This window comes from Hyalella azteca, unplaced genomic scaffold, assembly GCF_000764305.2.
Source record: "Hyalella azteca isolate HAZT.00-mixed unplaced genomic scaffold, Hazt_2.0.2 contig17385, whole genome shotgun sequence".
Taxonomy (NCBI): Eukaryota; Metazoa; Arthropoda; class Malacostraca; order Amphipoda; family Hyalellidae; genus Hyalella; species Hyalella azteca.
This window is the reverse complement of record NW_025947170.1, coordinates 48,286-62,977: the sequence shown is the minus strand read 5'-3', so window position 1 is coordinate 62,977 and position 14,692 is coordinate 48,286. Positions and strand designations below refer to the sequence as shown.

Sequence of the window (14,692 nt, the reverse complement as noted above, 5' to 3'; positions counted from 1 at the left end):
TCGCTTAATGGATTTCCTTCTGGCTTGGTGTTTACCCAGATTAAGAAATTCATGTCTAAGCGATACAGTGAAGTTGTTCCAGAACCTGATGGCAGAAGCGTTGTTTACTGTTCTCTTCCATACTTCGGCCATGCGTCCGAAGTTATGTCAAGAGAATTAAAAGTTTTGTTTATGAAATACTTCCCGGACATTAATCTTCGTATCTTACTAGTGAATAATTTCAAAATAGGTTCGTTTTTTAGGTACAAAGATATCCTTCCTCCTCATATGCGATCGTCCCTAGTTTATAAATTTAGTTGTGCACGGTGTGCATCTGCGTATGTCGGAATGACGGCACGCAACTTTTACACTCGGGTCGCTGAGCATAGAGGTAGGAGTTATAGGACTGGGCAGTTACTATCGCGCCCTCCTCATTCGGCTGTGCGCACTCACGCCGAACAGTGCAACGTTCCAGTGTCCGACACAGACTTTAAGGTTTTAGCTTATAGTTCTGGTGCTTCCGATCTGCGTATTTTGGAATCCTTGTATATTTTTAAAGAGAAGCCTAGTTTAAATGCTGCCTATAGTTCTTATCCATTAGAAATTGTGAATAGATAGGTACTTACTTTATTATTCTGCCCTTTGTCTGTAAATTTAGGTTTTTAACTTCTGTTTGTGTTTTTTTTATTAACTCCAAACTAATTTTCTGCATTTATCTGTGTTCTAGATTTATCGAACTGACGATGGAGCTGGTCTCCGAAACGTTTTCAAAAGAGATATGCTAAATTTTTGTGGTGTTTTCTTCGCTTTTAAATTTCTAGTGAATCTGCGATTAAAGCAATCTAGTGACTTTTTTACTTGAAAAACGTTAATATTTCATGTAAAAACAAAATGACATCCATGTTCCGGCCATTTATTGGTTGCTTAATATTTTGTTTCATTGTTGTTGCTCGAGACGCTTTAGTCCCAAGCCACGCTGGAGAGCCTCCTTGGCATTCCGCCGCCCTAAGTCCCAGCAGTCATGTGACACGATACCATGCCGCTGTCACAACCGAGAAAATATTATCTGTGGGAACTTTTCGAATGGAGCATTGATAGCTAATATTTTACATCTCACACAGTTATGTAACTCTCGGAAAAATGAATGGGTTAAATTATTCAAATGGGATAATTGGCGAAACACTCATATATCTACAGAATGAGCAGCGTACGGGCTTGGGTCTAATATTACTTCTAATATTGAAAATGTCTGTCTCATCTCTTTGAATACAGCTTCACGGATGGCCAGCTCTTCGCTCAACATTCTGATTTCTCGTATATTCACAAAGAAAGAAGTGAGGCTCGCAGTTACCATTTTGTCTATCATCGAATATTTTCAATTATTTGCACAATTTGATAATGAATTCATTTGTTCAATGGAAGCAAGTGATTTATACCGCTATGTATGTTCGCTTAACGCGTTCCTCGCGTATCCGGATTTCACCACTATTGCTTTATTACGGAAGGCTTTGAGTGGTTGCTGCTTTATCAATAGAATTTTGTTTTATCGATTTGTTTTATTCGATAATTAACCTTGCGTTCGAACACAAATAATTTAAAGCCGGAAGATTACCGACGAAATTCTGATTTATATGTGTTATATTGAAAATAAAATTTTTTGTTTGGTACACTCTTGTACCAAACACAGCAGTGGAATATCTAAATATGTTGGTACACATATAACCAATTACGCGGGGAATGTGTTAAATTTATTTCATGCATTAACCATGTCAAACCTTCCCTCTGAACCCTCAGGCGGTGAGGGCAACCCTCATCCTGGTTCCCCTGCTTGGCCTTCACTATCTCCTGACGCCCTTCAGGCCTTCATCAGGCTCCGCCATGGAGAAGTCCTACCTCATCCTCTCCGCCATCGTCTCGTCCTTCCAGGTCATGATCTCAATATAATATTTATTGAAGTCTTCCACGAGTAGAATGTGTAGGGAAATATTCCCTACGCTGGAGGTAATCCTCTTCCAGAAATGATGAAAAGTTAAGCACTAAGCAGGATAGAAATAAGTGATTATAATATCAATTTAGGCATTTTGATAAGGATTTATTCAAAGCTTCGTGTTCGGGGCAGTTTCTTCATATTCAAGGCAGTTTGAAATCCATTTAGAAAGATGCCTTCAGGTTTAACATAATTTTATGAAAAAAGCCTAATGTGGCTTTTCCATATTTAAGATTTCTGGCAATGACCGTTTGAAAAGTATTTATCAAAGCTCTCTATGAAAACTATACACTTCTCTATACTTAATATTTGCCTATTCTGAGTTGCTTGTAAATCAAGGCCGATAGAATTTATTTATTAGAATTTTGCCTGAGTCTATATTGCCTATCATGAAGTTAGATTTCACCATATCCATGTAGAATTTAATGGTTTAATAGATTTGGGTTCGCTGCTGTTCAGTTTAGGGAATTCATATTTCTGCCCTACGTTGAGACACCTACGCGGTCTTATCATCAGGAGCCCTAGCATTAAATGCAAAATTTATAACCCACTAATTCAGGCTTCCAAAATTAGTCAATAATTGTTGAACTAATTTTTGTTCCAATTTGAACAAATTAAACAACATTTTCAAATATTTCAGTGCAAAAAGTGATCTATTTTGAATTTATTTTAGTATTTATGCTACAGGAACAACAATTAGATATTCCTGGATACATGTTTTCTGCGTAAATGGCTACCGCCTAAACATTGTATGCCTCCTTTAGGGAATATTTAAAAGATAATCTGCTCACTATTGAGTCAAGCTTCCTACGAAGCTGCCTCGTCACTATAACCTCCTAATGGCTGATTGTACACGATAACCACGCGATCTCCTCAATTTAGCAGCAATCTCATCACAATCTCTGAACTTGGCAAGATAAGAACTTGGTCGACGCGCCTGTGCTAGTGATTGATGCGCGTCGCGGCTTACAGAGACTCGTGCGTCACTCACGGCAAACTTGGGCAAAAATAACTAGAATTTAGAGCACACTGGGCGTTAAAAACAGTTAAATTATTAAATCAACAATTAATACAATTACTAATTTTCATTACGCACTTTGATTTTATCATGTATTGTATAATTAAATTTTTAAGATCGCTTGTGGAGAAAAATCGCGGAAACATCGAAATCGCAGACTGCACCTCCGGTTCCGCGTTAATGACATCAATAATAATGGTCGTCTTCATTCAGTCGTTTCAAACTTGACAAAGCTTCTTGCATTTTAGCAAATATCTTAATATGATAGCATGTATCGCTACAGGTTTTGGCTTCCGTTCGCGACCTTCAGCTCTCAAAACGCACGCTAGCATTAAAAACTTCAGCGATAAAAATTACGGCGGAAATGTTGGCTGAGCTTCAATCGCGTGAAGTGTGCTTAAATCATAACGATTATGGGTGAGAGGGCGGAGTTTCCATCTCAAAGGGTGTTGACGAGACTGTGATATTAACATCACAATTTGTGTTGACGAGACTGTGATATTAACATCACAATTTGTGTTGGCGAGACTGTGATATTAACTCTAATGGCTGATTGTACACGATAACCACGCAATCCCCTCAATTTAGCCGCAATCTCATCACAATCTCTGAACTTGGCAAGATAAAAACTTGGTCGACGCGCCTGTGCTGATGATTGATGCGCGTCGCGGCTTACAGAGACTCGTGCGTCACTCACGGCAAACTTGGGAAAAAATAACTAGAATTTAGAGCACACTGGGCGTTAAAAACAGTTCAATTATTAAATCAACAATTAATGCAATAATGCAATTACTAATTTTCATTACGTACTTTGATTTTATCATGTATTGTATAATTAAATTTTTAAGATCGCTTGTGGAGAAAAATCGTGGAAATATCGAAATCGCGGACTGCACCTCCGGTTCCGCGTTAATGACATCATTAATAATGGTCGTCTTCATTCAGTCGTTTCATACTTGACAAAGCATCCTACATTTTAGCAAATATCTTAATATGATAGCATTTATTGTTACAGGTTTTCGCCTCCGTTCACGACCTTCAGCTCTCAAAACGCAAGCTTATAGCATGAAAACTTCAGTGATAAAAATTACGGCGAAAATATTGGCTGAGCTTCAATCGCGTAAAGTGTGCTTAAATCATGACGGTTATGGGTGAAAGACCAGAGTTTCCATCGCAAAGGGTGTTGATGAGACTGTAATATTACCTTCACAATTTGTGGTGGTGAGACTGCGGTATTTCCTTCACAATTTGTGGTCGCGAGACTGCAGTATTACCTTCACAATTTGTGTTGGCGAGACTGCGGTATTTTCTTCACAATTTGTGGTCGCGAGATTGCGGTATTTCCTTCACAGTTTGTGTTGGCGAGACTGCGTAATTTTCTTCACAATTTGTGGTCACGAGACTGCGGTATTTTCTTCACAATATCTGGTGGCGGGACTGCGGTATTTCCTTCACAATTTGTGTTGTCGAGACTGCTGTATTTCCTTCACAATTTATGGTCGCGGGATTGCGGTATTTCCTTAACAATTTGTGGTGGCGAAACTGCGATATTTCAATTACTTGTGAAGGCTTCTCGATTCACTGTTCACCGTATATTAAGAACTGCACAACGTCAGTATTAATTAGTTACACCGCAGCTTTGGTCTCTGCCGCCACATGCATCGCTGACGTTTACGGTTGTAGATTTGATTAGCCATGTCTTGATGATGGTTTAACTTTTGATTTTTCGTTGGTTGATCATAGTTCAAATTCAAAATTCATAGCATTGACGCTGAAATTCTTGATATTCGGAAATGAGATGTATCGATGTGATTTTATGACGAATCAAAGTTAGGAACATAGCCTGGAAAAGTTCGTCATATGAGAATATGAGTATTCTTGTTGTGATTTCAAGCAATATGGCAGTACAGAATGAGTTCTTTGTTGCTAACATATAAATTCTTCTGCTTCTCTTTTCGCTGTTCATGAAAAGTGCTCGAACACCACTTGATCCGTATATGGAGCAATTTTGTGTGTTTATACACACAAACTTCACAAATGATTCTCATAATTTCAAATAACACAATTGGCATTTCGTTTTCCTCAATAATTTGTAGATGTTTTTGAATTTAGAGATGCCATGAAGTAGGTGGGGCGGTAAAATTAATAGTCAGTTTTCTATTAAGCGCGAATCTTTTTCTTCTTAAAAAGACTTGATTGTCGGCTTCAGTTACACCGGCAATGGAATAATCGCACCTTATTTATTGCTAGTGTTTAGAGGTGGCCATAATTTCGCGTAGTAATTATGGCCACGTAGTAATTATGGCCAACTACGTCCATAATTCGGACGTAGTTTGGCCCTGCAAAAGAGGGTATCAGAGCTTAACCGCTCAGAGCTCACGCTGTGAGCAAGAAGCTGTGTCAATATTTGCACATTATTACTCGTTCTTTTTTCTGAATGCTGAAATCAAGCAGATGGTGCGGCTTAGACGGGTCAAGGTCGAGGTCAAGGTTAAGGTCAGATGGTGTTGATGAACGGCAGTGATTTATTGCTACTCCAGTTCACTGCCGCCCTGACATGGACCTATTATGTCAGTTTGACTTTGTTTCTCATGAAGCGTCAGTGAAAACTTCTGGAAAAATCTAAAGGAATGCTATTGCCTATTGGTTTAACGATTTATCAATGAATAATACTAATGCTCAGGTCGTTAAGATTTGAAGTTTGCTCATGGTCGTACGTTGTTGCGGGCCTAAGTACACGAAGTGCCCTATAGGTACACATAGCGCCTGAAGTACACGTAGCGGTCTAAGTACTCGTAGCGGCCTCAGTATACATAGCGGTCTAAGTACACGTAGCTTCCTAAGTACGCGTAGCGACCTAATTACACGTAGCGGCCTAGGTACACGTAGCGGCCTAAGTACACGTAGCGGCCTAAGTATACGTAGCGGTCAATGTACACGTTGCGGCCTAAGTACAAGTAGCGGCCTAAGTACTGTCTCTTATACACATCTAGATGTGTATAAGAGACAGGCTTAAGAGCTGGGCTGCTGAAGAGCTGGGCTGCTGAAGAGCTGGGCTGCTGAAGAGCTGGGCTGCTGAAGAGCTGGGCTGCTGAAGAGCTGGGCTGCTGAAGAGCTGGGCTGCTGAAGAGCTGGGCTGCTGAAGAGCTGGGCTGTTGCTGAGCTGGGCTGCTGAAGAGCTGGGCTGGTGCTGAGCTGGGCTGCTGAAGAGCTGGGCTGGTGCTGCGGCTCATCAAAGTTGAGGAGATTGATGTCCTTGTTTGCTGTGCAGGGCCTCGCTGTGTCGCTGCTCTTCTGCTTCTTCAACGGCGAGGTGAGTTGCTATCTTCACCGTCTACACTAATAATAATGAATGGAACTTCGTACAAATACTGATGTAATATTCACCCCTGACCAGACCCAGTTTGGACCTGAAAAAGGGGAGCGTATCTGTGTAACCATCGCTCTCTGTTCGTGATGTGTGTAATAAAATGTAACACTATTTGGACAAAATGACAAATCAATTTTTCTGTGTCTAAAAGCTATGAGAGGATTTTTTTACGTATTCCTGTTTTATTTGAGTTACCGCTGCGCTCATGGCACATTTTTCCAAAACACTACACACAGAGAAATGTGTGGGTTGTACCCAGAGAAAGGGGAGGGACTAGTGAAATAGCATGACTGAAATGTAATGCAAATAGTGAATGAGTGAAATAGTAATGCACCTTCTGTCATTGCGAGGGTCATCATAACCCACTTTGGACCGATACAATGACGTATCAGTGCTACTTGCAGAAAGTGTGTCACAATTGGGACAATATGGCCCATTAATTTTTCTCCGTGCGCCGTGACGATAAGGTTAATTGACGACAATGTTCTGACAATAGAGTACCTCTCTTCTAATTTCAAAAATCGAACAGGTTTTTTTTGTTCATATATATTGGCTGTTTCAATAGTTCACATATTGCACGATTTTCATGCATAGGAAAATCTTTACAAAATATGTTGGTAATTCCGATTCAATCAACGAAGAATTGAACTTAAATTTGACTTTTTCTGGAGTAATTGAGATATTTTCTCAGCCTCCGAAGAACAAATTGTAACGACTCTTCTTAAATTACGGAATTCTGAATACCGACAAGATGTTTAAATTAACAATGTAATTAAACAAGTATTTAATTATTTTCTATATCCGAATTATCTCACGCAAACGTAACGCGATCAAACGACCACCACTGGACCGTGACGCGATCAAACGACCATCGCTGGACCATGACGCGATCTGCAACTTATTGTGTTTATACGCTCAAACTTCACAAATGATTCTCATAATTTCAAATACGTAATTGGCAATACTTTTCATTTAATAATTTATGGATATTTTTAGAATTTAGAGATGCCATGAATTAGGTGGATTGGTAAAATTAATAAGTCAGTTTTATATTAAACGCGAATCTTTTTCTTCAATAAAAAAACAACTGGATTGTCGCCTTCAGATATACGGCATAGGAATCGCACCTTATTTATTGCTAGCGTTTAGAGGTAGCCATAACTTGCGGCTTAGACGGGTCAAGGTCAAGGTCAAGGTCAAGGTCAGATGGTGTTGAAGGATGGCAGTGAATGAGTGCTACTCTAGTTCACTGCCGCGCTGACATCGACCTATTATATCAGTTTGACATAGTTTCTCATGAAGCGACAATGAATATTTCTGGAAAAATCTAAAGGAGTGCTATTGCTTATTGGTGCCTAAGTACACGTAGCGGCCTAAGTACACGTAGCGGCCTAAGTACATGCAGCAGCCTAAGTACACGTAGCAGCCTAAGTACACAAGTACACGTAGCGGCCTAAGTACACGTAGCGGCCTAAGTACATGTGGCGGCCTAAGTACACGTAGCGGCCTAAGTACACGTGGCGGCCTAAGTACACGTAGCGGCCTAAGTACACGCAGCAGCCCAAGTAATGGCCTAATCGCCGATTTCTCGTCTATGATTGGTTAGTTTTTCCTAAAAAGCCGTCACTGATTGGCTGACGAAGTTATGAACATTATCAAGAAAGTATTTATGAGAGCACGGCTGCTGAAGAGTCTTGCAGCTCCTGCCTGCTGGTGCTGCGGCTCATCAAAGTTGAGGAGATTAATGTCCTTGTTTGCTGTGCAGGGCCTCGCCGTGTCGCTGCTCTTCTGCTTCTTCAACGGCGAGGTGAGTGGCTCTTCACCGTCTACACTCATAATAATGAGTGGATACTATTTGAGTGTAGTACTATTGATACTATAATGAGTGTAGTACTATTTCATCACTATTTGTACTTCGTACAAATGATGAGAACCTACTATTCCCCCCTGACCAGACCCAGTTTAGATCCGAAAAAGGGGAGCGTCTTTGTGTTACTATTTCTCTCTGTTCATGCTGTGCATGGGTAATGAAATGTCTCGTTATTTGGACAAAATGACCAATCAATTTTTCTGTACATAAAAGCCTTGACACAAATTTTTTATCGGCGTAATCCCTATCTTATTTGAGTTACCGAAGCGTTCATGAAACATCTTTCCGGAAACACTACACACAGAGAAATGTGTGAGTTGTACCCAGAGAAATGTGAAAGACTAGTGAAATAGTATTGCACCTTTCGCCCTTGCGAGGTTCATCATGACCCACTTTGGACCGATGAAATGGTGTATCAGTGCTACTTGCAGAAAGTGTGTAACAATTTGGACAATATGGCCTATTTAATTGTTCTCAGTGCGCCGTGACGATGGGCTAATAAAACTTGTCATTTTAGCAACTGATGAGGCTAATCTTGAAAATATGAGACTGATTGCATAAATTTTTTGAAAAGCGATTCGTATTGCTACTAAAGAGGTAGAATTGAAGACGATGTTCTGTGAATAGTGCACTTATATTCTAAATTCTAAAATAGAACAGATTTCTTATTTTGTTTGTATATATTGGCTGTTCCAATAGTTCACATATTTCGCGATTTTCATGCGCAGAGGAAATTCTTCGCAAAAAATGGGTAGGCGATTCTGATCCAATCAACGAAGAATTGAACTTGAATTTTATTTTTGTGGAGCAATTGAGATATTTTCTCGCCCTCAGAAGTACAACTTGTAACGACTGTTCCTAAATTACGGAATTCTGAATGCCAAGCAGATGCTTAAATTAACAATGTAACTATTTAGTTATTTTCTATCTCCGAATGATCTCGCACAAACGTAACGCGATCAAACGACCACCACTGGACCGCAACGCGATCAAATGACCACCACTGGACCGTGACGCGATCAAACGACCACCACTGGACCGTAGCGCGATCAAACGACCACCACTGGACAGTGGCGCGATCAAACGACCACCACTGGACCGTGACGCGATCAAACGACCACCACTGGGCCGTGACGCTATCAAACGACCACCACTGGACCGTGACGCGATCAAACGACCACCACTGGACCGTGACGCGATCAAACGACCACCACTGGACCGTAACGCTATCAAGCGACCACCACTGGACCGTAACGCGATCAAACGACCACCACTGGCCCGTGATGCGATCAAACGACCACCACTGGACCGCAGCTTGATCAAACGATTAACACTGGACCGTAGCTTGATCAACGACCACCACTGGACCGTAACGCGATCAAACGACCACCACTGGACGGTTAACGACCACCACTGGACCGTGACGCGATCAAACGACCAGCACTGGACCGTTCATTACTCACCATTATAATATTTATCTCATAAATACTTCCATTATGAATATGTGAAGCACATCTTACACTCAGAGAAGTGAGTGATAGTTTATCTAAATAGCAATGCACTGTCACGTCTCGTTCATGCTGCGGGTATATTTGACTCATTAAATTTTCTGAGCGTAGGCTGTTAACTCTAAGCTATCGCGTATGAATTTCCGCATAAATTTGCTTTCAGCTATATTATATGAAACCATCGTAAAAGTAAAGCAAACCTTTTCATTTTAAAGAAGTCAAGGATGCTCCGTCCCAGTATTCGTGAAAGTTCAATTTTTAACTTCCACAACCTGTCACTGAGTCTCAAGCAAACACTTCGGATTGTCAAGGCTGACCGATAGGCTCTGTTTGCCATTTCTCAATTGGCATAAGTTTTTGCCGTAGAATTTGCATATTTTGCGTAGATTCGAAGACTGTGCCTGTTCATGAAATTTAACCCCAAAAAAATAATATTAATTCCGTTCATGAAGTTAATGAGTTCGTGTTTGTGTGATCTGCTTTTGTTTGACTTAGAAATGAAGCACAAACATAATAAGAATTGAATTTAAATGAATTAATTGGTTATGGTCAACTTGTTTAAAAGTTACTGTACAAATTACGTCATCATCTTCTGGAATATTTGGTAATGTAGGTCCATGCCAAATTGCCCATTTGTAAAAATACCCAATGCGCAATTTAAAAGCGCGTATCGAATTCAAGTCGTCACTTAAAAAATTCAACTTTTTTGGTCAGATAAAAATAACAGTGACACCTGTCTAACATCTCTCATTTAATATTCGTGTTCCTGAATATTGAATTATGAGCGCACTCGCTGATAGGGAAAATTTTTGAAAAGGCAAAAGCCCATATATCTGAACAGAATTGGTTGTTGTTGGCTGGAAAGCAACTAGGCAGTTAAGTGAGTTTTATTTATCAGCGCATGCCGGAGCTTTTCTGAAATTTCAAATTCTGAATTCATATACATCTTGTTATTTTATTATTATATGACAGGATTTATTTGTTTACACACGTACGATTGATGACCAGACAATTCGTTGGTTTATATTATCAGGGAGTGGAACTTTTCTTCAGATGACGGTAGATAAAATTCAGATGACTTCAGATAAGACACGCTCGATCTTGTTATTTATGTATATATATATATTTTAGATTTTCAATTCAAACAATGTTCAATTTTTTCCCCCAGGGCTAAGTGCAAAGCGAAGGTTGTTGTAAAAATCATGATTCTGACTCTTCTATTTAAAAAAAACGACGAGGAATTGGTTTTGGTTGTGGTAGAATATTATATTTCAGTGCTGACTTCCAGCCACGGCCACCCTGCTGCGCCGCAATGCACGCGTCGAGCGATCTCTCTGCCACCAGAATTAATGTTCATAAATTATTTTGCTCGAAGTTTCATGATTGAAAGTCTACATTTAAGCGTCAGCAGCACATCACTCACGCGATGTGCGCATTTGGACCGTTGTGGGCCGTCGCAACGGATGCCTGCAATATTGACTGGCATATACGATCATAACTTGGGACCAAACATTTATTGAAACTATTTATTAGGTGTAAAAATCTATTTCTATCTGCATAAAACGAGCCAAACTCGAGTAATTAAGGGCACTTCTGTCATGAACTTGGAACTGGAGCTTTCCTACGGATGAAAAACATAGACTGCGAGTTAAATACACGGATATACTCTGGGTTTAGTCGCCCATGTGCTATTAATATATAAAATGAGGCACCAAAACAACGACATTTAGGCATGAATATGTGTATAGAGAGACTCACTTCGCTATACCCGGTCGCAAAGAACACTGTGCTTTGAAACCCTGGCTGCTGTGAAATTGTCACGGCGTGGGTGTACCCCACGAGGATGGTCTACCCCACAGGAGCCCCTTACAGTTACATCGTGACATCATCACATGACGAAATGATGGCATTAACGAAAATATTTCGTGTCATATAATACGTTGTTCTATTCGTCGACTGCGCGTTACGATGCATGACGCAATGTTTGCGTTTATACGCAGGTGGTGGCGGTGCTACGCAAGAAGTGGCGGCAGCGGCGGCTGATGACCGCGCCACTCTGCATATATGATCCAAGACCTACTTATGTGAAATGCAGGACTGGTAATAAAAAATATAGTTACACTCTATCTGCCAATTACTGACGGCTTTTCAAGCTAATCCCACTAATCATAAACGTAAAATTGGCCGCTACATGTACGCAGGCTGCTACGTTCACATAAAAGAGTTTGGATGGTAACTGTAAGAATGAATTCACGATTTTGTTGCAGTTACGAATTTCTACCAATTCTCATTAAAACTGCACTGTCTCACTTGTTCTCGCTCCACCTGAGCACTTCCATTTGTTTCCGTTTCAACTGTACAGACCCATTTATTTTCACTCCAGCTGCGCACTCACATATTTGTTTTTGTTTTAACTACACAGTCTCACTTGTTTTTGTTTCAGTTGCGCAGTCCTAACTGTTTTCGTTCCAGCTGCGCAGTCCCACTTATTTTTGTTTCAGCTGTGCAGTCCCAACTGATTCGTTTCAGCTGCGCAGTCCCGCTTGTTTCAGTTTCAAGCGCAATGCCTCATTCAATATTTTAATGGTTCGTGGTGCGTACTTGCGTTTCGTGAAGCTTTGTGGGTTTGATTGGGCGATGTCAATCTATTGCACGAAAATTTGGAACTTACGGCCGGTCATGGCTGTTTTTGCTTCGCATGTCAAAAAAACAGTCCTTTGTTATTAGGCGTGTGAGGAGAATCGTTGAATGTAACCTATGAAAATTTGGAGTTACCACTGGAGGAATCCAACTCTTGGTTAAACTCCTTAATAGGGAAGATAGTCTAGGAGAGCTCATAGCTTGAAAAATAAAAGAAACTAAGAATCGATTGCCGACCAATCAATCACGACAATTGCCACTGAGATACTGACCTCATATTGGCTTAAAATTTTAGAACCAAGGCTTCCCACAGCAACCTTTTCATTTGATCTCAGCCCCTGATACTTATAGTTTTTCTTCTAGTTTAAAAGTTTGTATCCACTTTTATAGTTCAAGAGTTTTTTCAAAGTTTAAAATATGTGCAATGCGCATTCCTATTCTCCTGTTTTTTATTGTCTCTTTCACTCTGTCCTTTACTTCCGTTGTCCTTTTATCAGTTAGTCTACCAGGCTGTCTACTATAAGATTTATTTTTAATGCATAGTAGACTGCAGGCGGGGACAGGTTTGTGGCATCATGTCCGTGTCTCAGTGCCGAGGTGTGTGTGACGTCACCAACAGCAGCAGTTTGACAGGTACTACAGCAAATTTGACTGGCCGGGACAGCTGCTTTTGGACATACATGAATTACAGAACTGCAAATTACAATGAAGAATTTACAACATACCTATAAATTATAATAAAGAATTACTGATCTAATATGTACTTCATTGAAACGATGAACTGATCAACGATGATGCAGCTCAGTACAACTAAATCGGTCCGCAGGCGCAGTCAGGTTTGTTGTTGGGATTTAGACAAGTGACATCGTCAATCAGAGGCTGTTGAGTGTAAATAATCAGGGACAAAAGTTATAGTTGCTACGAGGCAAATGAGTATATAGTTTGTCGATCAGCTGGTGCAGTCAAGCACTATCAGCTTCTATTTAAAGTTTCAGCGTTTCTGTAATCAGGAACGGCCATATTTTTGGCTACCATGACTTTCATCAAAAAGCCAGGTAAGTGCCTTCACTCAGACGACGTGTAGACGTGTAGTAATTAACCAAGTTGATGTTCGTGGTCGCATTCTAAGCTCATAGTTCATGTTAGCATTCTAAGCTAATAGTTCATGGTCGCATTTTAAGCTCATAGTTCATATAGTCGCGTTTTAAGCATGTACGACCGAGGCCACGACGTGAGGTACGGGCCTCACTGAGATGACGTGTTGACGAGCAGTACAAGGCGAGCCTGGCGGACGGCCTCACGCAGGTGACGGCCTTCAACGCTGCTGGGGACGAAGATGACGTGTGGCCGTCGCTGAGTCCCCGACCGTCCCCGTGCGCCTCGCCGTCCCCTCAGGCCTACGGAGGGCACAAGCCTCACGACCCAAATAAAAATTAAGGGTGGTGCACCGATGATAATAGGTGGCGATAGTAGTTTATAGGTGGCGTAACGGTGAGTGGCCAGATCTGCCAAAAATCGACAATAAAACATCAATAAATCGAAAGGGTGGCGAGTAAAGGTGGCAGTCATCTATGAATCATCGCTGATTTGTAAGGTCTGAATAATCGATGGCACATTGCAGGCAAATCTCTTTTAAGCCACTGAAAACCGTTTGCCTACACAATGCACGAAGGTATTTGCCACAGTAATTTATCAAACGTAGAAAGGTTTAATTGGATTGCGGGTCATTCGAGATCAAGACGAAACCATGACTTCGTTTTGTGTGCTTGGCTTTTAAGAATTAGTTATGTTAAGAAAATTTTGCGTGAACTAGGTAGGCACCAATAAAGCTAACAGAGAAGCAAGGTGTTCACAAAATTATTGAGCCAAAGTGGAGCCACTGGGCATGTATCAGACTGTTCCTGATATAATTGTCCGAGAAACAAAGAAAAAATTTGATTGCAATAAATACAGTTTTTCCATACATGACGGCGAATCCAATTTTTCATGTTCACCTGAAATGTTGCGTAAATTTAAAAGAATTTCGCGTATGCACCAACTGGCTGTGTTGGATATATTGCGATCAATTGAGACTACTTAGTCAGTTAATCTATTATTAAGTATAAATTGTATGGGTCGATTAAGTGTGTTCCATTAGATTTACAATATTCTCAAGTTGCCGCATTTATCTAAACTCAAAAGGCACGTTGACGTAGTCAACAGCGGCTCCTCTTCCTTGTAAAGCACAGCTGCTCGGCATCATGGGCAGAGAGCGAGAGAGCGACGCGTGTGAGTAAGCACACGTTCATACCGGTACCGGTTGGCTTGACGCGCGTCGACG

At 40.7% G+C, this 14,692-nt stretch overlaps 1 protein-coding gene across 1 annotated transcript in view; it reads left to right on the top strand.

The window, feature by feature from the left end:
- LOC108667147 (calcitonin gene-related peptide type 1 receptor-like) overlaps positions 1-13,809 on the top strand; it is a gene marked incomplete at its 5' end in the record, with an annotated part of 22,195 nt that extends 8,386 nt beyond the window's left edge. The window contains 4 exon segments of the mRNA XM_047885249.1: positions 1,774-1,905; positions 8,120-8,161; positions 11,733-11,816; positions 13,645-13,809. Of these exon segments, the coding sequence (XP_047741205.1) occupies positions 1,774-1,905; positions 8,120-8,161; positions 11,733-11,816; positions 13,645-13,809 (423 nt within the window).
- Between the last annotated feature and the right edge of the window lie 883 nt (positions 13,810-14,692).